The sequence below is a fragment of the Hevea brasiliensis genome, chromosome 13 (genome assembly GCF_030052815.1).
Source record: "Hevea brasiliensis isolate MT/VB/25A 57/8 chromosome 13, ASM3005281v1, whole genome shotgun sequence".
Lineage (NCBI taxonomy): Eukaryota > Viridiplantae > Streptophyta > Magnoliopsida > Malpighiales > Euphorbiaceae > Hevea > Hevea brasiliensis.
The window spans coordinates 71,434,073-71,461,143 of NC_079505.1; the positions used below are offsets into that span (position 1 = coordinate 71,434,073).

The 27,071-nt window shown below is 29.1% G+C and overlaps 1 protein-coding gene and 1 pseudogene across 1 annotated transcript; both read left to right on the top strand.

Annotated features, from left to right (window-relative positions):
- Window positions 1-15,778: 15,778 nt before the first annotated feature.
- Window positions 15,779-16,463, top strand: LOC131171916 (uncharacterized). The gene is made up of 2 exons (XM_058132199.1): window positions 15,779-15,860; window positions 15,975-16,463. The coding sequence occupies exons 1-2, from the start codon at window positions 15,831-15,833 to the stop codon at window positions 16,446-16,448; spliced, it is 504 nt and encodes a 167-aa protein (XP_057988182.1). The 5' UTR covers window positions 15,779-15,830; the 3' UTR covers window positions 16,449-16,463.
- A 1,573-nt stretch (window positions 16,464-18,036) lies between these two features.
- On the top strand, window positions 18,037-25,851 carry LOC131169175 (probable 3-hydroxyisobutyryl-CoA hydrolase 3; annotated as a pseudogene).
- Window positions 25,852-27,071: the final 1,220 nt, after the last annotated feature.

Sequence of the window (27,071 nt, forward strand, 5' to 3'; positions counted from 1 at the left end):
TTAAAATATATAAAATAAAATGAATTTAGATATTATACTGGTAATAATAATAATAATCAATTTAGGAATCCAATAGTTAAGGATGGATTTGAATTGAATTTAGGTGATGTAAATATTAATTAAGTTTAAATTTAAATATGATAATTTTCACAAATCGTTATATATGAACCATTCGTGTACTATATATATTGTTATACGTGAAGCAAATTTTATAGACACATCGCACAGGTGACGTAAGCCAATCAAAAAGTTAATTAAACAAATTTATAAAAAAATTATATATAATAATATAGCTCACCATAAGTTTAATTAAAATAATAATTGATAATTGGTTATAATATGCTAAGTATAGGTAAGAATTATTCTAATTTTATATACACCTAGTCGTCATTAATTTTATGTGTCAAATAATCAATTAAGGGTGTATGATTTCGATTCTAGTTCGAAGTCTATTTAAGAATCGAAATCAAATTCAAATTTTAATATGATTTTTGTTCTATATTTTATTATTAAATAATTTTATTTATTTATTTCTATTGAGGGCGAAGATAAATAAGATAGAAAGAAAAAGAAAATGAAAAACCATTCCCTTCATGGATTCATCATCATTTCATTATTATTATTATTATATATAAAAGAGGATTTGGAAAATAGAGCATTTTGGCAGAGAATGGAAGAGAGAAGCGCCTGGGGTTGTTAGGCTTTGCGAAGAGCTTTATCGTAAGCGTGATGGACGGCTGTGATTTTTTATTGAATGAATGGCTAAGATTGATTTAAGTTATAAAAAAAAAAAATTAAAAGGACAATGCGTTAAGAGGCTGTGAGTATTGAGCACATACCATGAGACTTTGCGCTTTAAGTTTTCTACCACAAAGGTACAAGTGAATCTCCATGCAACAAAATTGCATATTTTATTTATTTTGATTTGATTTAATTTTTTTTAAATTTTTTTAAAATGAATCGAATCAAATCAAATTAATTAAAATCAAATTAAATTTCTGAATCAATTCAATTTGGTTGAATTATTTGTTTTGAATTGAATAGTGCTCACCCCTGCCACTATCACTATCACTACCACCACTACCATTATCATTATCACAAGTAGGGATGGTAACTGGTTAAATTTTTGCAGGTACCCAATTTAGCCAAAACCTAATAGGATGGGTTTTGGTTATATATAATCAGATTTGATAAGGGTTCGAGTTTGAAATTTAATACCCGTAACAGGTTTGTATCGATTCAAATTTTATATATTAGATATTTGTCTCCTAAACCCATTTATATAAATATTTAATTAAATATAAAATATATAAAATATAATTTAAATATTTTATAGGATTACTAAAATTTTAAAATATAAATTATTAATAAAAATAATTTTATGTAGATATATATATATATATATATATATATATATATATATATATATATATAATATTAAATGGATTCAGATATTTTTTAAGTAATAATAATCAGATTTTGGTAGTTGAGAATAAATTCTACTTAGATTTGAGACAGGTTCGGGTTTTGAGAAATATTAATCGGGTTCGAATTCAGATACGGTGATTTTCGTGGGTACTCTACTCGTTGCCATCCACAACCACTTTTACTATCACCACCACCATTACTGCTATTACTACAACTACCATATAATTATAGGTGTAAAAACTGAGATATATTTTACATCTCAGAGAGGCTATAATTGGAGATGTCATTATTTCTGATACAATAATTCCTATAAAAATGGGAAATGTCTTACCTTTAAGTGCGGTTTGAACTATCTATTTACGTAATTGGAAATAACCAATTAGGTATCTATACTATCCAAGAATTTGCATCCTCCACTTGATCTGCAGAAGTTTTGGTCCAAGGTAAAGATTCGAAAAGAAATTAAAATCAAAATTAAAATCATAATAGAACATAATCTAAAACTGAAATTGTATCGAAATTGCTTAGTACCGAACTGAAACCAAAACTATCACTATCACTATAACCACTACCACTATCACTACCATTATACTACTAGTACCACTACTATCACTATCACTACTACTACCACTATAACCACTACCATTATGCTACCACTATCACCACTATCACTAACAGTACCGCTAGCATTATATTATCACTACCATTACCATTACTATTATCACTACTACTACTACTACTACTACTACCATTATCACTACCACTATCACTACTACTATTATTAGTATTATCATTATCACTACTACTATCACTACTACTATTATTAGTACTATCATTATCACTACCACTATCATTAACACTATCACTATTAATATAGTTATATGTGTAAAAATTGAGATTCGAAAAGAAATTAGAATTAAAATTGAAATCAAAATCAAAAATAAACTAGAACTAGAACTGCATCGAAATTTTTTAAAACCGAACCGAAACTGAAACCAAAGTTTGATTCCAAGCATAGTTCTTAAAAATAAAAAACCAAAAGTTTGATTCTGATTTGGATTCTTATGTAGAAACGTATCGATTCTTATGTAGAAAAAATGAAAACCAAAACCAAACACTCCTACATAGTTTTCCTGAATTTGGCTAGTGCAATTTATTTTGAAAAATTATCATTTAGATCTAATTTTTTATAAATTTAAAAATGATATGCTCCACATTTGAAATAGATAGAATTTATATATTTATGTAATGAATCTATAATAAATAAAATCTAATTAGTATGTTTTTGGCTTTAATTTAACTTATTTTAAAAAAAATTAATTTGAAATGAATCCAATTCAAAGTAAATTTAAATCTAATATTTTTTAATATTTTAAATTTAATTACAATTAAATTAAATTATTTATATATATTAATTGTAAAAATTTAAAGTAGAATATTATTTTTTAATATTTAAAATAATATTTTCAAAAATTGATTATTATTTTTCATAACAGTTTTAAATAATTTTCAATATTTTATCTGAATTTAACAACTTCAAGACAACATTTCATTTTTTTTAAATTTATACATAATTTAAAATTAGTTAAGTACAAACATAAATTCATTTTAGCAAGATATAGATCTAAATATTAAACAAGAAAAAAGTAAGTAACTTGAGAGCTGAAAAGTTAAAAAATGGAGTGAGAAGAAAAAAAAAAAAAAGGGTAAACATTAGGCAATTTAGCCGTGTTTTGACCCTAGCAATGCGTTTTAGCTTGCAGTGATCTGTCTTCCAGTGATAAGCGATCGAAGATGAGCGGCGGCGTTTGTCTCTCCCAGGTCTCTTTCGGTTTTGAACTTGGGTAGACTCGCCTCAATTAGGGTTTTTACTAATGGATTGCAATATAACCGTTCCAATACTAGACTGATTATATTTATTAATCAAGAAACTACTATATATTATAAAAAAAAAATTGTTAATTTTAAATTGAGGTATATAAAAAATATAATTCATTAAGACATTTTATCAAACATGTTGAAGATGAAAATAAGAAGAAAAAATGAATTAAAAAAAAATTTTTTGACACTAGAACAATAACAATAGTATTATTTATGAAAGGATCAATATTTAAATTTATGAAATATTTTAATCCCAGCTAATTTGCTAGTTAACTATCTAAAATTACAAACCTTAACTTATAAATCGAAGTTAAAAATTATGAAAACCTAGATTTAACAATTGGATTAATTAAGAAGCAAAACAAGCAAAGAGAAAACCACGAAACATGTACCTTAACTAATAAATAATTTAATTCTTTAGCTATGTCAAAATCAAGAGTGAGAATATATATATATATGTATATATATATATATATAAAGCTCTATACAAATTTTAAAACATGTATCATTTTATTTTTATTTTTTTTTTATCATTTCACTTTTTTTTTTCTCTTTTATATCTTACTTTTTATATTTTTCATTTTTAGAGTTTTCTAAATAAATATTCTCACCTTATAATATTTAATATTATCATTGTTTTTTCTTTTAAAATATTTTTTAGTATAATAATATCTCAATTCCATAATTTTATCAATATCATTATCATTATAGTAATATATATATATATATATATATATATATATATATATATATATATATATATATATATATATATATATATATTACAAAAATTGGGAGCCAAGGGCTCCATGTTCTTTGATTCTAGAATTAAAATATTACAACTACAATACATCTATTTTTTTAGGAAAAGAAAATGGGAGGGGGGCTGCGTCCGCCATTGTTAAAATTATAGTGATTATTGGTATGAATAGTTTTAATTATATTGGTTTGTTAGATTCCAGTGTTCTTTGACATTGAAACCACTTTGTTTAGGGAAAATTATTATTTAATTTTTATATTTTAATGAAATTAATTACTTACTTAATGTAGCTTATATATTTTATTTTTGTTAAACTATTTAATTTTTTATTAAATTTTTTGTTATTTAAATTATTATTTAGTCTCTTTATTTTAGGAAAACTAATTAGTTAGTCCTTATATTTTAAAAAATATATTAATTAGTCTATATAATTTAGTTATGTTAACTTTTTAGTCTCTCTCTTTTTTTTTATACCCAAGCTGCCTTAACTCTCTTCCCTTATTTTTCTCTTCCCTTATTTTTCTCTTCCCATTTTTCTTCCCCTCCACACACACAACCTTCTCCCTTCATATTCTCTCTATTTTTCATGGATAAATTTCTCCAATAATCACTTAACTTTGTAAAGTATTTCATTCTAGTCATTATGCTTTAATTTGTTTCAATAAAATCACTTATCTTTTTTATTTTTTCACTAATAGTCACTTAAACTAGAATCTGGTAGAATCGCCAGTGAACTCTTATATGGCATGTCATATATAACTTTAATTCATAAAAAAAAAAAATCTTTTTGATATATCAAATTAAAAAACTAAAGAAAAAAAAAAGTTTTTATCTCTATACACTACAAGAAAATATCAGAATAGAAACCGAATTTAGAAACGGATTTATATCGGTTTATAATTTGAAACGGATTTTGAAACGGAAATCTGGTAGAACAACTTAAATACATTAAAAACCAAATAGCAACTGATTAGAAACCGAAATTAGAAACGGAAACTCGTCGGTTTCTAAATTATGAAGAACATTTTGATGGCAAATTTAGCAACTGTTTATAAACCGACATAAACCGATTTTTGAAACCGAATAATTTTCCGTTTCTAATATTTGTCATATTAGAAACCGAATATATCGGTTCCTAATTTCTTTCACTTTAATTTAGAAACCGATTTAATTCGGTTTCAAAATAAAAGTATTATCTATTTATATTTAGAAACCGATTCGTATCGGTTTCAACATTCATATAATTTCCATTTTATTTACTAAAAATTAAAGTCTGTATAGAAACCGAATCCTATCGGTTTCAATTTTCCTTTGTTTTATTTAGAAACCGATTTATTTCGGTTTCAAAATAAATCTAATCATTAATTTTATTTATTAAATTTTAAGGATAAATTAGGAACCGATTCATATCGGTTTCTAATTACCTGAAATTTAGAAACCGATTTATATCGGTTTCAAAAGTAATGTAATTTCTATTTTATTTACTAAATTTTAAAATAAAATAGAAACCGATTCCTTTCGGTTTCTAATTACTCAATAAATTTAGAAACCGATTGCTTTCGCTTTCAAATTTTACTTAAAACGTTAGAAACCGATTCCTATCGGTTTCTATTTTCTTTTATTATATTTAGAAACCGATTTATGTCGATTTCTAATTGAAAGTAATTTAGAAACCGATTGCTTTCGGTTTCAAATATTAAATTGTTCTCTAATTATATTTATAATTTCTATATTATTTACTAAATTTTCAAAATAGAAACCGATTATTATCGGTTTCTAATTTTTCACCGATGCTTAGAAACTGATAACTTTCGGTTTCAAAATTTATCGATTATATATTTGATTTAATAAATTTTAAAGTAAAGTTAGAAACCGATTTCATCGGTTTCAAAATCAATGAAATTTTAAAATAAATTAAGAACCGATTTATATCGGTTTCTAATTCTTTTAGTTATATTTAGAAATCGATAGCTTTGGTTTCAAAAATTAAAGTGTTATCTAATTATTTTTATTTAATTTTAATTTTAATTATACAGAATTATATTAATTTTATTTTCATAAAACTATAGGGATAATTTAATTTCAAATATATATATTATATTAATTTTTTTCAACTATATTAATTTTTATACTATTCTAGAGAAATGTCTTTCATAAACTTACGCTATTAAAATAATTTAAATCAATAATTAATTATATTTATAAAAATAAAAAAATATTTACAAGTAAATACTAATTTAATACTAGCTCCATTCTATGTCAATAATTTTTAAAATTTTTTATAAGAATTAAAAAATTATTGGATAAATATTTTTATAAAAATAATATTAAAAATTAATTAAAATTTCTTTATAATATCATTGAAATGTAAAAATATGTGAAAAAAATAAATATATTGAGAATAATAATAATTAAAGTAAAGTTAAAAAATAATTAATATTTTCATAATTTTATAAAATAACAAATAAAATAGAAATTTTTTTTTTAAATGAGAGTGCTAAATTACATAAAACTACGTAGTTTTAAGGATAGGTGACCTTAACAAACCTAAAACGCTCCTCTGTTCTTCATTGCCGCCCCTTGCTTCTTAAAGTTTCGATCACTCCTAGACGCGACGCCCTCAGTTGAACGAGTGTCTTGTCATTGCTTGTCGTTGCATTCCTTCACTAAGCTCATCATTCAAATTTTGTGCATTTTTACCTCTATTTTCAAGTGAAGCTCCTGTAATTTTATATTTCCCTGTGTCTCACTCTCTTTTTTTGTTTATTTGTTTTTTTTTATTCCTTCTTTCTGCGTTTACTCTTTTGTTTTCTCCTATACTCTATGTGGACCACTGTTATCATATTGTAGTTAGGGGTTTTTCTTTGAATTGCTAGATTTGTGCTTGCTTCTTCTATTTTGAGTTCATTGACCATTGATTTGTAGGGAGATTTGTTCTTTTGGGACAATGGTTATAAAGGGAGATTTGGGTTTTGTTGCTTCTTTATGTATTAATTTAGACCTTTAGATTTGAGGTGTTTTTCTAGAAAATTGCAGGTTAGTTTTTTAGATTTTATTATCTGTTAGTTTTTTGGAGCTTAATTATACAGTTCCGGCGTTAATTTGAAGCTTTCTTGGTGGTCATTCGGTTTTCTCTTCTAATAAGCCTTCTGGTGAGCATATGTTTTCTTTCTATATTTAGTTACTGATTTGTCTAACTTGTCTTTTTGTTTAAAGCTCTACTGGGTTTCTTGAGCCGAGTATAGGTTCTACTGGATTTCTTGAACCGAGTATAGGCATTCATTTCTCTTGCATTGGTATATTTGTTAACTTGTAAACTCAAGTGAAAATAAGAAATTTCATTACTTGATTTTCATCTGTATATGTAGCTTGTGCATGAGATATGAAATTACGAACAGGGACTATTCCCATTCTCGTTTCTTGATTGCTAAATTTGATTACTGACCTTAGTATAACATTAATATATGCAATGGTAGTGGGGGTGAGTTTGGTTGGTTGTGTGAGATTCATCAAACTTTAATGTCATTTTTATTGGGTAGGCAGTTGGATTTTAATTCTATTGTGTTATCTACATCATTGTGCCACATTCCTGTTTGCTACTGGCCTCCTTCACCATCCAACCTAATCTCTACTGAATCCTCTTCCCATCCAACCCTTCTCCGCCTCCTTCACCAAACCTCCATGAAACTCTTTTTGGTTGTGTATATAGAATGTTAGGGGAATCAAGCATTAACTTGTTTGTGAAGTTAGTCCTTTTCGGTGGAACCAATCCAATTTTCTTTCATTTTGGAAAAGGTAGATCTTTCACCGGGTTTTCAAAACAAAGACCTTTCCTCCAAAGAATTGTCAACTCCATTTTGTTGAGAAGACAATGAACATGCGGTTGCCCTGGTTCTCGTGAGTGGCTTCCACAATGATCCTCTAATATGCTTATCCGATAGCACGTGTTCTTTATTCTGTCCATCTCGCCCACCTTCCGGAGTCCATGGACCCGTAAACGCCCTCACGACCTCCTTCAGAGAGGTAACAACTTCTTTCACTTGTCCTCTCCAATTGGCGTTAACACCGATTTTGACTCTAATTCATCAAGATCTCAACAAATTCCAAAAGATTTAGCATAGGAATCGCCCATCTGCTTGTGTCCACATGAATCACTTACAGCTGGCGTAGATTTTGCTTCAGAATTCTGCTCATATGCAGCAAGCGATTGCCAAGTTGCACCGCTTGTTCTTATCCGCTCCAAGGACAGAGCTTTCTGCAAAATATATTTTTAATGAAAATTAGCCTATTACATTTAGATTAAACTTAATAGTTTCATCAAGTTATATTTGAGTGAAGAACAAAACTTACCTGTAATGTCGTTCACCAAACCATAATCATGATGTGCAAGTAAGCCAGGCCAAGTTCCCTAATATCCTGTATCAGTTAAGTTACAAAGTGGAATAACGTCCAGAGATGTATGGTTAAAAGAAGACATAAAAAGAACAATCTAATAGAGATTGTATTCCACCTTGATCTTTCTTGTTCAATGGTTATTTGAATCTTCTTCCCTTGAGATCTTGCAATCTTTGTCCTCTTTCCACCAAAAGCTATACCTTCTTCTATGTTCTTCAGTTTGCGATGCAGCATTTCAATCTCCTCATCAATTCTTCCAGACCTCTGAAATATTCAGACCAATGTGAAGATGAAATACATTACAACTCCATATAGCAACATTAATAGACATCATAAAACCCTCAGTTGCACACAAAAGACGGAACAAGTTTCCTCTTAAACAGGAAATCAGTCACACAGACAAAAAGAATACATGTTTCTTTGACATTTCCTTCTGATTATAATTATATGCCTACAATGTCAAACAAATTGCTCAGTTTCTAGTGTGCATTAGTTGAATGCATTTATATGGTTCCTTACTTAAACTGCTTGTTTCTTATGTGACTTCTAACCAAGTTTGAGTTCCATTCTCTTTAGAAGTCCCATCACAAAACTTGAGCTCACCAGTAGCATAGTAAGACATTAAAACTCTGCAAACACTTGAAGAAGTAAAATTCATAATCTTTGATTCCTTGTAAATTCTATGCACAGCTTTTTAATACAAGCTAGTCTCATGAAATGTCACTCTCCCAAAACGTCACTCTCATAAATTCTATGCACAGCTTTTTGAGAATCAATTCATTATTTACATTAATCTAATAAACTAGAAGGGAATTAATTAATGATAAACGACTTGGATAGATTCCTATTATATATATGAAATAAAATATATAATAAATATTTTATCAATGAAATTTAATTTTATAATAATAGAGCTGTCTCTAAATTTATATCTTAATTTAAATTTTAATTAAATTTATATCTTACCATGTCATGCATATGATGTGGTGTAAAAACCAATAAAATGAATACACATCAATTATTAACTAATTAATTTTTTTATTCAAAATTCTAATGGATAATTGTAAACACAGTTTGTTTTTCCTTTTTCAAAGCAGTTTTTTCAAAGCAGTTTTTACCCCTGTGTCTTAATCTTACAGGTTAGGGCACTACGTCATTGTACACTGACTTCATGCAATAATTTCCCCCTTGATTTGGAGCAACCAAAGAGGATGCGTACAGTCATTTCCCATTGACTAAAAATAAGGTCCTGGCCGTTTATTTTCTTTCTTGCCAATAAAGTTAACTTATTTGGTTAAATTAAATTTATTATAAATTTAAACTATAAAATATATAATAAATTTTATTTATTAAATATTTAAATTTTATATATTTATATTTTAAAATTATAATAAATTAAATTTAAATAAAAATTTAACTCTTTTAAAATTATTTCATTGTTTTTCTTAGAAATTTCAAATTTTCATTCCTATATAACTAATGGAATGCTCATGCTATGCACAATAATATATATATTAAAAAAAATAAGAAAAATTTATATAAGATTTAATTTGATCATTAAATTATTATTAATTAAAAAAACTATTCTTTAATTAAAAGAATTTTAATAAAACTATTTAAAAAATTAAAACTCTAAATGTTAGCAACAAACTTTGGCCAAATGAGTTAATAGTTACTCTCAAATTAGTAATCTTAATAGTTATAAATTTTTTTTTCTTTTTTAATGATTGAGAGAGAAAATTTTTAAGTATCAATTTTTCTTTCAAAATAAATACGAGTATTAATTTTACTGCATTGGTGTGGTGCCCAGCTAAGTAAACAACAGAGGGTGAAAATTATTAGGTCCGGCCTCTCTCAGGGATCTTAGCTTACACGTGAGTCGTCCATGTGATTGTAAATTACACTATATTTATAATTACACTATATTTATTTATTTATTTACTTTGAGGTGTTAAATTTTATACAAGAATTTACTGACAGAATTTCTTTTTTTTTTTTTTTGGAACTACAGTCTGTCTCATTCTCTTTTGGTCACTATCTCTCGTTATTTTGTCCGTTGCTTTCATTATCTGTCTGTTATTGGTAGAGATGATACAATTCTAATTGGGTTAGGGCCTTACCTTTCAAAGCATGATTGGGGATATGATGTAATTCTGATATATGACATATCATTACTAATATTCACTTAATTATTACACAGCTATTAGCAAAATGGGATCAGATCGGAGATGGATGTATGCTAGGTTAAAAGATGGTCTATTGACCTCAGAATTCATAGAAGGTATTGAACAATTCATAACATTTGCTAAGCAACATCCAGAGTGGATGGATGGGGATAAACTGAAGTGTCCATGTAATCATCGAAAGTGTCAGAATCGTAATTATGCCGATGAGAATACAATTCGGTTACATTTGATGAAGCATGGATTTGTGCCATATTATTATAAATGGATTCTACATGGGGAACCCCGCACAAGTGATATTGATAGTCAAAACATAAATGTTATGATAGCGGAGTCTGTTCAAGAGGTTGATAATAGCACAAGCAATACCTATGAGCAAATGGTAATGGATGCAGCAGGTCCTGATTTCTTTCAGGATGTAATGGAGGAGCCTCCAAATCCATCAGCTCAAAAATTGTATGACATGTTACAAGCTGCTAATCAAGAGGTGTGGCCAGGTTGTGAAAGCCATTCGCAGCTCTCAGTTGTTGCAAGGATGTTGAACATCAAGGCAGAACATCATTTGTCAGAAATGTGTTTTGATGTCATTTGTCAACTTATGAAAGAGGTGTTCTGGATGAAAATTTAATGACTCAAAACTTTTCTGACGAAGAAGTTGGTTCAAGCATTGGGCCTACTGTTGAGAAGATTCATTGTTGTACTAATGGATGTATGTTATATTGGGTGAAGATAGTGAGTTAACGAATCGCAAATTTTGTGACCATCCACGGTTCAAACGACATAGTCGAGGCTCTTCTAATTTTCAAACCAATGTGCCACATAAGAAAATGTACTACTTTCCTCTCACACGAGATTGCAAAGATTATATGCTTCAATGCAACAAAGAAAAGAAATGAGATGGCATACTGAGCATGACCATGAAGATGGGGTAATGTGTCATTGTTCAGATGCAACTACATGGAAGCATTTTAATAAAACACATCCTTCATTTGCTACTGAGGTTAGGAATGTAAGGCTAGGACTGTGCACCGATGGGTTTCAACCATTCGGTCGACCGACAACAATATTCATCTTGGCCAGTCATTGTCACTCCTTACAATTTGCCTCCTTGGTTATGTATGAAGGAAGAGTATATGTTCCTAACGGTAATAGTTCCTGGTCCGAGAAACCCAAAAGACAAATTGGATGTGTACTTACAAATTTCCTTATTGCAGAGTTGAAACATTGTGGGAAGTTGGAGTTGAGACATATGATGCATCAAAGAAGAATAATTTTAATATGAGGGTTGCGTTATTATGGACAATAAGTGATTTCCCTGCATATTCAATGTTGTCCGGTTGGAGCACAGCAGGCAAGACTGCTTGTCCATATTGTAGGGACGATTCAGATGCATTCACATTGACAAAGGGTGGTAAACAATCATGGTTTGATAATCACCAGTAAATTCTTACCAACTAACCATCCTTTCGAATTAATAAAATTGCTTTTAGAAAGAACAAAGCATACAAAAAGTGCTCCCCCCATTCTATCTGGTGAGTAAATTTTAGAACAAATAGAACATCTAGGATTAATTTGTGTCACAGATATGGGTGCAGATGAGAATAATATTTGCAAAGCAAAAACACGGGTTGGAAGAGACGGAGCATTTTTGGGATTTGCCATATTGAGTACTAACATGCTTCGCCACAACTGATGTCATGCATAGAGAAAAATGTATTTGAAAATATTTTTAATCGTGATGAATGTTGAAGGGAAGACGAAGGACAATGCAAAATCAAGGGAAGATTTGAAAGAGTTTTGTCACGCACTGAGTTAGAGAGGGATATGGCAACAGAAAGTATCCTAAAGCATGTTACACATTAGACAAACAATCAAAAGCGTTGAATGGCTTAAAAATCTTAGATTCCCAGATGGTTATGTGTCAAACATGGGTAGGTGTATAGACATGCGAAAACTAAAGTTGTTTGGGATGAAAAGCCATGATTGTCATGTCTTTATGCAAAGATTACTCCCAATAGCATTTAGGGAATTGCTTCCAAAAAATGTGTGGCAAGCATTGACCGAATTGAGCAATTTCTTTAGAGAGTTAACTTCAACAACACTTAGAGAAGAAGCCATGTTACACCAATGAAGAGATTCCTATTATATTATGTAAACTAGAGCGTATATTCCTCCAAGTTTCTTTGACTCCATGGAACACCTCCCAGTGCATTTGGCTTATGAAGCATGGATTGCTGGTCCTGTGCAATATCGGTGGATGTATCCATTTGAGAGGTAACTAGTTTAATGTATTGTTGTATACTATCATTACATGGAAAAATGAAAATTTGTTGTGACTAAATAGTAAATGGTACAGGTACCTTAGGAAGTTAAAAAATAATGTGAAAAATAAAGCCAAAGTGGAAGGTTCCATATGCAATGCATATTTAGTTGAAGAAGCATCGTCATTCTGCGCTCATTATTTTGAACCCCATGTCAACACAAGGCATCGAAAGGTTCCACGCAATGATGATACAATGAGCATATGGATGAACATCTAGGAATCTATCAATTTTCACTCATTCCGTAGGCCACTGGAAAAGGAAAGGTTAGATATCTCACAGAACAAGAATTTCAAGCGACAAATGTACATCTTGTTGAATTGTATAGAATTAAAACCGTAATTTGATTAATTTTTTCTAATATTCAATTATTATAATTTTTGCAATTCCATTATTGATTCCTAACTTGTAATTAACTATTTTCATTGTGCAGCATTTTTGTTAATGAGTTACACATGGCCAATCCAAATATCAATGATAAACAAGTTGATGAGAAACTAGAGCGTGAATTTGATAAGTGGTTCAATAAATATGTTCACAATCCCTCCAACAAGATATCAAGCCAGATTTTAAAGGATCTATCAAAGGGTCCATTAAGAAGTGTTATGTGCTACAATAGTTATGTAGATAATGGTTATAAATTTCACACTAAAGGTTATGGTTCGCATAGGCAAACGGCGATGAGCAGTGGGGTATGTATCAAGGGGACTAATTACGATTACTAATGAAAGTGACTACTATGGACAATTAATTGAAGTGCTACGATTGGAGTACCGGATTACCAATCAAAAGAAGCGTATTGTTTAAATGTGATTGGTTTGATCCAACACCAAATGTGGGAACAAAGATTCATCCAAAATATAAGCTTGTGGATATTAATCATAAAAGATCCTTCAATAGGTATGAACCATTTGTTCTTGCTATCCAAGCTGCTCAGGTGAATTATTCCATATATCCAAGCTTAAAACGTGACAAGGATGATTGGTGGGCTGTGTTCAAAATCAAAGCGAGATCATTATTGATCTTCTTGAGCAAGTGAATGTCACAACCCCCCCTGCACGGGAAGAACCATTTCAAGAAGATGAAATGGAAGTCCCTTTGATTCAAATTGACGATGATGATGATCAACAACAATACTTGAATGATCAAAACGGTGTACTAGTTGAAATTAATGAAGAGGATGTTGAAGATGAAGAAGAGCTTGAATTGGACTCAGAAAGTGATGAGGAATGCGATGATGTATATGATAGTGATACTAATTAGAATTAGGTATTTCTCTTAATGAATTTATATTTCTAAACTTGAAGTATAAACTCTAACTAATTTCATCGTATTATGTATCATAAGTTGAATGAAGCTAACTAATTAATACAATTATTTATGCAGGATGCGAGGCAACGGTCGCAGGGAGGTTTGTTGGGTCATTCACGGTCAAAGGCGCTTACATGCGAGGATGAGCCCAATGATCAACTAGACCAATCTACAGGTCAGCCTCGTGTTCCTTCACGATCCATCGGGAGGTCGGCACGGATCCGAGGGGTCTCATCGCTTCAACACGAGATCGAGCTACACCTCCACCTCCACCGCCACCACCTATTACCCCATCTTCTGAGCCTGCAATTGGATCAACCTCTGGTCATGAAGGTCATTCAGTTGGGGCAGCACCAATATCATCGATGGATGGCCTATCACTCACTACATTTGGAAGAAAGAAAAGAATAAAGCTCATTAATGGCACGTAAGTATTTAAAATTAATTAACTTTATCTATGATTTGGTATTACCTATCATTGGGAATTGAAGTACTGTGTTTCTACATTTACATAAAATCAATATATTTGCTGTCTTTCTTTTGTACAGGTTACATCCATCTGAGGAATGTGCTAATAATATGAAGAATATATTCAAGGATATTATGGACCCATAGGCGAACTGTTGGAAAACTATCACGCCTGAAACAAAAGAGTTTTACTGGGATGAATTTCAAGTAATAAAATAAATATTTAAATATTAGCTATCAGATAACTAATTTGCATAGTTTATGAAACCTCAAAAAAGAATGTTATGAATAAATATCATTTAAGTGATGAGAATTTGTGAATTAATGTAAAAGAACACAATTGAAGTATATTAATGCTTAAATGATCTATATGAACAGCTTGTGTGATATTGAAAATATATATTGTTGTGAGTTGTTGTAGTTGGGGTGGATGTTATTTATTGTTGAGAATATATGAAGTGTTTTTAACAGGTGCAATTAATACCTAATAACTAGGTTGGATTGTCCAAAATTAAGGGGAAATGCTGTCAATTTTTTTCTAAAATATTATCATACTAATACAACTGTCTTAATTTTTATTTATTTTATACCAGAAATACTTTGATTGGCAAGAGGTGACTCCACTAGTAAAGGAAGCTTGGGCGTAAAGGCTGCAGAGCGCTATAAGGCCCTAATGTGCAATGTCAGGAAAGGAAAATCCAAGGTCATCGTGCCTAATAGTACAATGCAAAAATGGAAGGAGGCATGGAGTAGCCCAGAGTTTAAAGCCAAGAGCCATCAATTCACTGCTAACCGTTGTAGTGAGATAGGGGGAGTTGGGGCAGGCATCTCTAGACACACAGGGGGTTCAGTTTCACATGCTACTCACGCAGATAGAATGGTAATGATTTCATATTTACTATAGGATGGTAATGATTTCATATTTACTAGTTTTGTTATTGTCTGTCTACATATTAGTAGCAAATAATCGAACATTATTATAAACATCACTAAAATCATTATATCTTTCAGAAGCCCACTTGGTCAAGACCTTTTCCTTATGAACTTTTCCATAAGACCCACACTAGGAAAGGCACCTCCGATATGGTTGATTCACGAGCGCAATCAATTAAGGTAAGTGAACAAGTATTTTATGTCTTTCAATTATATGAAAAAAATGAATAAGTGAGTTTGTTTATTCAATTGCCAAGAAAAATAAATTTAAAATATGTGTATTGACTTATGCAGGATGCATTTTTGGCGCTTAAGGAGCAGTCGTCTCAACCACAAGAGGGGTGCAGTGACCCTCCTATTGTAGATGAGGTCGCACTATATTATCAAGTTGTGGGGGGGGAGAAGAAGAACAGGGTTTATGGCATTGGATCTCAAGCATCAATTTTTTACCCTAGCTCATCACATGGATCATCTTCTACTGCATCCTATTGTGCTCAGTCAGAGGCAATGGAGGAAGAGATTCAACAATTGCATCAGACTATTGCAACGCTCAAGGATAGTTTGGTTGCAATGGAGGAGAGAGATCGACAACGCGAGTTGATGCTAGAGGAGAGATATAGACAACGTGAGCAGACACTGGAGGAGCGCATGCAACAAATGATGCAAAACATGATGGCACAAATGATGCAGGGTACGCAGTTTACAGCCCCAACTCCACATACGACTCATCAAGATGATGGTAGAGAGGCTGATAGTGTTGATGAGTGATTATCTTGTTGATGACAAGTAGCTTGTTTTTTTGTTATTATGATATTTTATTTTTCCATACAGTACCCTTCACTGTCATATTTATATATAATATTGACTGATATTTGATATTTGATAGCCTGATATTATAAATATTATGATATTGAGCATTTAAAATTAATATTATATTATATGCTTCAATACAGGAAATAATATATTAAATAAAAAAATAAAAATTTTCTACTAGTAATTTGAAACGGATTAAAAACGAATTTTTCCGTTTCTAATCCAATAACACAAGGATCGGTTTCAGAATTTAGAAACCGATTTGAAACGGAATTTCTGTTTCAAAAAAATTGAAACCGAAATATCAGTTTTTAAATTAAAACGGAATTTGAAACCAAATATATGTGGTTTCTAAATTTGAAACGGAATAGTGGTTTGAAAATAGATTCAGAATTTGAAACGGACGCCATTTTCCGTTTCAAATTTATTTAGAAACTTGCGGATTTAAAACTGAATATTTCGGTTTCAAATTGGTTTCTAAATGTATTTAGAAACCGATTTTCACTGATTTGAAACCGAATATTCGGTTTCAAATCTCCTTTTTTCTTGTAGTATATACTGCTTATTATATTTATTAATCTCTATTTTTAAACTCAAAAAACCATAGGAAAGAAACAAATTTCAATTAGACCTAAAAAATGTATAATTTTTTTATATATAATTTAAAGCACATTCCACATAGGAGTTTTACCAAAAATTGTAGCGAATTCTTGTCAAAGTGACTGCTAGTGAACAAAAAATAAAAGATAAGTGATTTTATTAAAATAAATTTAAGTATAATGACTAAAATAAAATAATCAACAGAATTGAGTAATTGCAGCTAAAATTTATCTATTTTTCATCTTTTAATAGAAATTAGTATAAACTATAATGTAAAAAAGTTAATCAATTTCCATAAATTTTTAATTAATCAAAACAATAATTTAGAAAAATTATTTTTCAATAGAGAAAAGATAAAAATTATATTCAGGAAATTAGATAAAAATATTTAAATAATTTTTAAAAAAGATAAATCCTTATTTAGTATTCACACAGCAAACTTTTTATCAAGGAATATGTTTTTGAAATATTATATTTTCAAAATATAGGAACTAATTATTAGTTTTCACTAAAATTGAGGAACTAAATGGTAGTATTTTTCAAAATAGATACATTAATTAAGTTTTTTTATTAAAATAGAGAGATTAAATAGTAATTTAATAGGTATTGACTAATAAAAAATTTAACGGAGAGATTAAATAGTTTAACGAAAATAAATATATAGAATTAAAATAAATAATTATTTTTTATCCTTTATTTGAAAAAATTATATAATAAAATTGATGTATGCATAACGATTTCATCGTAACTGTTAATTATGATGGGTTTTACGTGATTTTCAATATAATTAATTATTATGATTAAATTATTATATATACAATGATTGCACTGAATAAAAATTTATTTATTTATTTGAGCTTATAAATATATGCAAAGGAGTCGACAGTCTCTTCGTACTCCACCATTTTTCTGCAGGTTGCGGAAGGAACGCAACTTTAAAACTATGGCTTCTAGCTGCAACTTCTAGAAGGAACTTAACAAGGTACCGATACTCATTCTGCCATTTATTATTAATTTTTCTTTTTAAAAAAAATAAATAAATATGTATATTTTCCTATATATATTAATTATTTAATATGAGCTCATATAGATATATGATGATACATGCAATTAATTAAGTAGGTATTGTTTGACGGAAATTCATGTTATAGGAAGGTGATATTGAATAGACCAAGCAAGTTAAATAGCCTAGATTATGAAGTGGTGTGTATATATATATATATATCAATTCCCTTTATTATTTTTATTTTCCTCTTTAGTGTCCTGTGTTAATTCTGCATATTTTAATTTTCAAGTAAAAAAAATCAGTTAATATTTTTTTTTTATTTTAATTTGCAGGTTTCTCAATTGCTTAAGAATTTCAGAGACTTGAAACGGATTCTACTATCAAATTTGTCATTTTGAAGGTATATATATATATATATATATATATATATATATATATATATATATATATATATATATATATATATATATATATCCACCATTGCATATGTAAATTTTGAATATTTTATTTGTGTTAGCTGGTATTTTTATTTTTTCGAAATTAAATTTAATAATTAATTAATTAATAAGTATTATTAAATATATAAAACATAAACAATCAACAATTGCTATTAAAAAATGATTGAGCAGAGAGAAGAATATAATTTTTTTAAGTGAACTATTAAAAATTTAAAATTATAATTGTTATAAAAATTTTAACTCACTTTTTAATAGCTATTTATAAGTTGTTAATATTTAATTAGTCATCATTAAATAAGGTTTAAGAAAAATAATTTGAAAATCATTCATAGTCAATTATGATTTGTGAATTCATTAATTTTGTTTTCAATTTCTTTTTAGCAGGCAAATGGGAAAGCATTTTGTGCAGGTGAAGATGTTGTTTCAGCTGTTGTTTCCATGAGAAATTCTTCAATGATTTGCTTCCAAATGAATTTCTTTCCATTATTAATTTTGGCCTAAACATGAAAAGAAAATGAAAATTCCCTATAATTATCCCTTTTTTTATTCATTTAACTCTAATTCTAACTTAAACATGAAACTTTACAGTATTAAAAATATTCTAATACCATTGATATATCTTCCTTATCATTGATCAATATTTTTTTTTGAAATTATCATTAATTAAAAGCGTTTGTTTATTTTTTTTAGAAAATAAAAAAATATAACTTTTATTAAATAAAAACATAATACAAATCTGAAATATAAAATTTTATATTAGTATAATTTTATATACAAAAAAAATTAAAATAAACCATTTACATAAAATATAATAGCAATTATCTTGATTTAAAAAATCTAATCGCATTGATAAAGTATTTGATTTAGCAATTCAACGATAAGCATGCTTTATTTAGTTGTAATTACCATTATTTGACTACACAGTCTTTTCTAATAGCTTGATCCGAAGACTATTAAATTTTGATATCCTTATGAAGAGATGATTTATACTTTCTATCATTGATTTCTGTCCAAATAATAAAATAAAACACCTAACAACTTTATGATAAAAAAAAAAAAGAAAAATAAATTTTGCAATGAGAAAATAGTAAATCTCACAAAGGAAAATATCAAATGCTCATAGAAGATGAGACACTAAATTCTCTCAAAGGAGGCAACAAAATTAAAATTAATCAATAAGGATAAACTAAGGACAAATACAAATATATTATAAAAGGATACAGATATGGAGATTATTGATAAAAATATAAAAAAAGAAAAAGAAAAAAGAAAGATGGGAAAAACAAAAAAGAATAGGGAGAGGAATAACCCAATAGAAATACTCACCGATGATCACCCGAAAAAGCTCATAAAAATAAGAAAATGAGAAAAGAAAGAGTTTGGAGAATAAGGCAGTTAAGATTTAAATAATTAAACTGTTGGTTTGTTAATTTGACCATTATTAAACTATTTCATCATCTATTATTGAAAGTAATAACAATAAAGTAGTTTTTTAATTTTATCTCTTTTAATTGTATTGTAAAATTTAAAAATAATTTAAGAACAATAAAAATATTTAAAATTCATAATAAAAAATCGACTTTGTAGATTATTTTATTACAATTACAATAAAATAAAAAATCTATAATTAATCTAATATAATTACAAAATTGGTTATAATTGCGACTCTGTCCATTTATTTTATATATATCGTGCTTAATTAATCCAGGACCTTGGAGTTTTGGAGCAAGATTTTATAAGAACAATTAAACTTGGACAACTTACTGGCTACATATAAAAAACCTTTGGTGTGTCAATTATATATATATTTTTAACATATTTTAATTTAATAAAATTTTAAATTTATATTTTTTATAACTCTTTAATTTGAAATTTTTCTTTTTGTATAATTAAATAAAGTTTCCACTCACTGATGGTATTATAATGGGAGGAGGTGCTGGCTTGTCAGTGCATGGAAAGTTTAGGATTGCATGGAAATTTTAGGATTGTCACCGAGAAAGCTGCAAGTAATCATCATCATCATCATCATTGTCAATGCATGGAAAGTTTAGGATTGTCACCGAGAATGCTGCAAGTAATCATCATCATCATCAGCATCATGATGGTTGTTATCGTACAGGTATTTGCAATGCCAGAAGTTTTTATAGGACTTGTTCCAGATGTGGGGGCTTCGCATTTTCTTTCTGGGCTCCCAGGGCATTTTGGTAAAGTTCCCATCTTTATTATTTCTTTTTAAATGTAAATATTTTACAATAAGATGTTAGTCCATGCTTTATTTTATTTAAATTTTAATATGATTATTCATTGAAATAATTTCTTTAAATTGATTCAAATATATATATATTGTTAATATTTACATAAAAATATTTTTAAAAATAAATATAAAATTTATAATAATATTTTCAATTTATCAATTTAAAATTTTATTTCGGATTTCCTTCCTTCTCTATATATATTAGTTTATTTAAAAAGAATTGTATTAATTTTAATCTAAATTCTATTTTATTTGATGCAGAGGAATATTTAGGGCTTATGGGAGCCAGACTAAATATAATGGGACAGAAATGCTTGCATGTGGCTTGGCAACTCATTTTGTTTTCTCAAAAGTACATAATTTATTAATCACTTCCTAATATATATAGTGCTTATTGGTTATTATTAAATCTGGCCATGAATTAGTTCAGAATCAAAATTTGACTGAAATCAAACTAATTTATACCTTTTAGTGAACCGTAAATTAGTGGTTTTTTTTTTCATTAATTTGAACCGAAATCAGCCATTGATTGGTTCTAGTTTTTTTTTTTTTTTCATATATATATATATATATATATTATTTTTTAATTAGGTTAATCATATAATAATTCGTACTTTTACGGTAATAGGATTTACCTTTGCTGGAAAATGCACTCCAAACACTAGCATCATCAGATCAGATGACAACAATTTATCAAGTTCTTGATAAATTTGCACAGAAACCAAACTTAAAAGAAGACAGTATTTGTCAAAGGTAATCAAACTTATTACAAGTATTATTTAGTAAATTCTAGTCCTATTACTCAATAATTCTTTATTTATTATTGTTTATATTTTGATTAAATTTATTGGTTAATCATTGAATTCATATATGGATTTTGAGTGATTTTGTCTTTGTAATTAGATTGGAGACTATTAACAAATGCTTCTCAAAAGATACTGTTCAGGAAATCTTACTAGCACTTGTAAGTATATATATATATTATTGCAAATTTTAAATTTGTCGTTATATATATATATATTCTCTCTGTCACATAAAAATATATATATTTTTTAAAATTATAAGCCACTTTCTCTTTTAAAATAAGTTTTTTTAATTTATTAATATACTTCTATTTAATATTTAATATGCATTAAAAAAATTATTAGTTTCAACAATAATTTAGCAAGATGAATTATTTATTCTCTCCGTCCACTTTTATCTATCATTTAAGGTTTTTATATAGTAATTATAGTTAAATTATCTAAATTATAATAAAATACTCTTTAATTTGATTAAATTATCATTCATCTCACCTAATTAAGAGAGAGAGAGGGGAAGGTGTTAAGATAGGTTTTAGGAAATTGTACAAATAATTATTGTGTCTTATACAAATGAGGACAAAATTAGAAAAAATAATTAACACTCTTGATTTTCTCAAAATGACAAATAATTATGGACAAAATAACTTTTAAAAAAGATAAATAAAAGTAGATAAAGGGAATAATTTTTAATAAAATAATATGAATAAAAGGTATATTAGAAAAAGATTAAATAATATTTAGTTCTTTAATGATTATATTAACTATATTTTTTTAAATTATGTAAAAATAAAAATAAGTTTATTTTTTCAAGGAATGGAGTATATCTTTTTTGTTTTTAATCTTTAATTAATAATTAATAATATTATTCTCTTAGCCGGTCCCAAGCCCGGATAAAGGAGGAGGGTTGCGGTAGGTGACAACCAGCGTAAAAATTTCGTCACACCCTATGATATGGATTCAAATGATATAAACGTTGGGGCGTCCTCTACTAACGACAAGCTACATCGAAGCCCGGGTATAGTGAGAAATATGCAAGGGTGTAGGGCATTCACTGAAGCGACGCGCCATCTGGCGCCGGGTGTGGTGTTAAGTGAGCAAGGGTTCCCACATCATGGACGGGTGTGGGTAAAGAAGTTAGTCCATAAGACAGATAATAGAACAAATAGTGGAACAGAACACAAGATAGACATAGAAAATAATAGAAGATATCATAGAAGGAGACCAATTAGGAAGGAGCAGGATAGGAGGAGGATCAGGGTTGGTACTTGGAATGTTGGATCACTTACAGGAAAATTAATGGAGCTTGTGGATACCTTGGAAAGGAGAAGGGTGAATATTGCTTGCATTCAGGAGACTAAATGGGTAGGAGAGAAAAGTAAGGAAGTGGGTAATTCAGTGGTACAAATTGTGGTTTACCTGGAATGGAGAGAAACAAGAACGGAGTGGGTATAATCATAGACAGGACATTGAAAGACGCAGTAGTAGCTGTGAAAAGAGTAGGAGATAGAATTATACTAGTAAAGCTAGTACTAGACGGAGAAACAATAAATATAGTTAGTGCTTATGCCCCACAAATAGGACTAGACAGTGAGAGTAAACAAAGGTTTTGGGAAGATATGGATGATTTAATGCAAAGCATACCGAATGAAGAGAATGTTTTCATTGGTGGAGATTTGAATGGACATGTAGGAAGTGATAAGCAAGGTTATGAGAATGTTCATGGAGGTTTTGGTTTTGGCAGTCGAAATGAGGAGGGCAAAAGCATCATGGATTTTGCTATGGCATACGACCTAATACTAACAAATACCTACTTTATAAAAAGAGAGTCACATTTAGTGACTTTCAAAAGTGGGCAACATAGAAGCCAAATCGACTTCCTCTTAACCAGGAAGACAAATAGAGCTCTATGCAAGGATTGCAAGGTCATTCCAGGAGAAGCTTTAACAAGTCAACATAGGTTGGTGGTCTTGGATGTCAAGTTTAGGAACAATTCAAGTAAGGTCAGAAGAAATAGTGTAGCTCGAACAAAGTGGTGGGAGTTCAAAGGAGTAAAGCAAGTGAAGTTCAAAAATGAGCTTCTTGAGTCCGAAGTATGGAAGCTAAATATGGAGGCCAATGATATGTGGATACAGATGGCATCAAAGATTAGAGAAGTAGCTAGAAAAGTACTTGGGGAGTCTAAAGGACATGGACCACCCTCAAAAGAGAGATGGTGGTGGAATGAGGAAGTACAAAAGGCAGTGAAGAGAAAAAGGAAATGGTATAAGAAATTACCTAAATGTGATAATAATGAGGCATATGAACAGTACAAGATAGCAAAGAAAGAGGCAAAAAAGGCAGTTAGCCAAGCAAGAGCACAGGCCTTTGAAAAGTTATATGAGAAACTTGGAACTAAAGAAGGGGAGAAAGATATTTATAGATTAGCAAGGAGTAGAGAAAGGAAATGTCAAGATCTCAATCAAGTTAGGTGCATTAAGGATAAAGAAGGAAAAGTGTTGGTGAAAGATGAGGACATTAAAGAAAGATGGAGAAATTATTTTAATGATCTCTTTAATAATAGTCAAAATGGAAATAGCGTGAATATAGATTATAGAACAATAGAAAAGAATGTAAATTATACTAGAAGGATTAGATCTTTAGAAGTAAAGGAAGCACTTAAGAGAATGAAAGTAGGTAAAGCCTGTGGACCCGATGAAATACCAATTGAAGTGTGGAAGTATTTGGGAGATATGGGAGTGGCATGGTTAACTAAATTATTTAATAAGATCCTAAACTCAAAGAAAATGCCTGATGAATGGAGGAAGAGTATTTTAGTACCTATTTTTAAAAATAAGGGAGACATACAGAGTTGCTCAAACTATAGGGGAATTAAACTCATGAGCCATACTATGAAGTTGTGGGAGAGAGTTGTGGAGCATCGACTACGTCATGATACTTCTATCTCTCTCAATCAATTTGGTTTCATGCCTGGTCGTTCAACTATGGAAGCGATCTTTCTCATTAGAAGCTTGATGGAGAAATATAGAGATGGGAAGAAAGATCTACACATGGTTTTATTGATTTGGAGAAGGCTTATGATAGTGTTCCAAGAGAGGTCTTATGGAATGCGTTAGAACAAAAGAGGGTATCTATTAGGTATATACAAGTATTGAAAGATATGTATGAAGGAGCAACTACTATTGTGCGCACAGTGGGAGGGGACACAAGAGATTTTTCGATCTCAATTGGATTACACCAAGGATCAGCCATAAGCCCTTACCTTTTTACATTAGTTTTAGATGAACTGACGAAACATATACAAGAGAGTATTCCTTGGTGCATGATGTTTGCGGATGATATTGTTCTGATAGATGAGACACGAGGAGTCAATAGGAAGCTAGAACTTTGGAGAAGTACTCTAGAGTCAAAGGGTTTTAAGTTAAGTAGAACGAAGACAGAATACATGCATTGCAAGTTCAGTGAAGGCCAAACTGGTGATAGGGAAGGAGTTAGTTTGAATGGAGTGGCACTATCCCAAAGTAATCACTTTAAATATCTAGGCTCAGTCCTTCAAGTAGATGGGGGATGTGAGGAGGATGTTAGTCATAGGATTAAAGCCGGATGGTTGAAGTGGAGACGTGCCACGTGAGTTTTATGTGATCGTAAGATTCCCAATAAATTAAAAGGAAAATTTTACCGTCTGACCATACGACTGCTATGCTATATGGTAGTGAGTGTTGGGCCTTTGAAAGAGTCCTACGCATCTAAGATAAGAGTTGCAGAGATGAGAATGTTAAGGTGGATGAGTGGCCATATTAGACTAGATAAAGTCCGTAATGAAAGTATTAGAGAAAAGGTAGGAGTGGTGCCAATTGAAGATAAGTTGAGAGAAGGGAGATTGAGGTGGTTTGGTCATGTGAAGCGTAGACATACGGAGGCTCCAGTTAGACAAGTAGAGCACATTAGGCTAGAGGATAGAAAGAAAAAAAGGGGTAGACCTAAATTGACTTGGAGGAGAGTAGTACAGCATGACTTAGAAGCATTACACATTTCTGAGGATTTAACCCAAAATCGTTCAGAGTGGAAAAAGCGAATCCATATAGCCGACCCCAAATTTTTGGGATAAAGGCTTAGTTGAGTTGAGTTGAGTTGTATTATTCTCTTGTAAAAAATTTATTACTAATTAATTACTTCAATTATTATTCCTAAAAAAAATTCTTCATTTATGCAGGAAAAAGAGGAGGAAAACAAAACATAAATTTGGATCACTAAGACAATAAATTCTAAAATTAGGTGTTTATTTGATTTATTTTTATTAAAAAATTAAAGATTATTTAATTTTTTTTTATTTGAAATGATAATAAATATTATATTTTAGCTAATGGTGAAATTTCATGCTACTTGCACTATGATAATTTGAAAATTGAAAATTTCAGATAAGGGAACCACGATTGCAAAATTTAAAATAATGTCTCATTCGTAAATATATAATTTTCTGCAATGTTATTCGAGTAATTATTAACAATGATTTTTATGAGGTAAAAAATTAAGATTTGATTATTCCTATGTATTTTCTAATTATTCTTAATTTTAAGGGATTAATTTTTAATTATTAAATAACTCTACAGGGTTCAAGAGCTATGCTATTTGACAAGGATAAGAACCGAAGGTGTATATTTTCTTTTTAATTTTCATTGGTAATTTTTTAAAATATTAATTTATCATGTAGTATATATTCTTCATAATTTATTTGGTAGATTGGTTGATTTTTCACTTCCATGATGTGGAATTTTGGTATGGATTATTATTTATTTACTTTTAATAATTTTTTAAATGTTTTTCTTTTATGTGTTAAATGGTTTAATGAACTGATCATCTTATTCCACCTAATAATTTCACCTATATTTGACTCCAGTCTCCAAATACATTTTAAATAATTACTTTTAAATAATGAGAAGAAAATATTTTCAGATATTTTTGCTTATAGATTTATCAAATTTGTTGTAAAAACTAAAAGGTTTCCAAATTAAATATTATTTTATTAAAAGTTAAATTTGATAGTCAATAATTTTAATTCAGTAATATTATAATTATTTTCAAAATTATGAAAATTTAAATTTGAGTTTTAATGAAAATCAATTAAATTAAAATTATATAAATAATTTTTTTTAATATTTTAAAATTTTTAAAAGGAACATAATGGCCACGATTTGAATTAGACAAAATGATAGTATACATGCAATGGCAAGTTAGCTCGTAGTAAAAATAATTGCTTAGGGATCATTTATAGTTATTCTTATGTGGATTGATGCGTACTCCGCAAGTATACGGGTCGTTCAAGTAGTAAAGAAAAGATATCGTCCCACAAAGATTTGTTGTTTGAGTACCAAATTATAAAAGTCACGATTATTTGGGCTATCGATAATGTGTTGCCAAAAAGTAAAGTAAAATATGCTGCAAATTAAATTGAGAAAATTA

What these genes read in the sequence shown, in the direction of transcription:
- LOC131171916 (XM_058132199.1), top strand. Translation starts at nt 15,831, where the DNA reads ATGGTTGATTCACGAGCGCAATCAATTAAG. An exon ending in CACGAGCGCAATCAATTAAG is followed by an intron (nt 15,861 to 15,974) that starts GTAAGTGAACAA and finishes TGACTTATGCAG; the next exon opens with GATGCATTTTTGGCGCTTAA.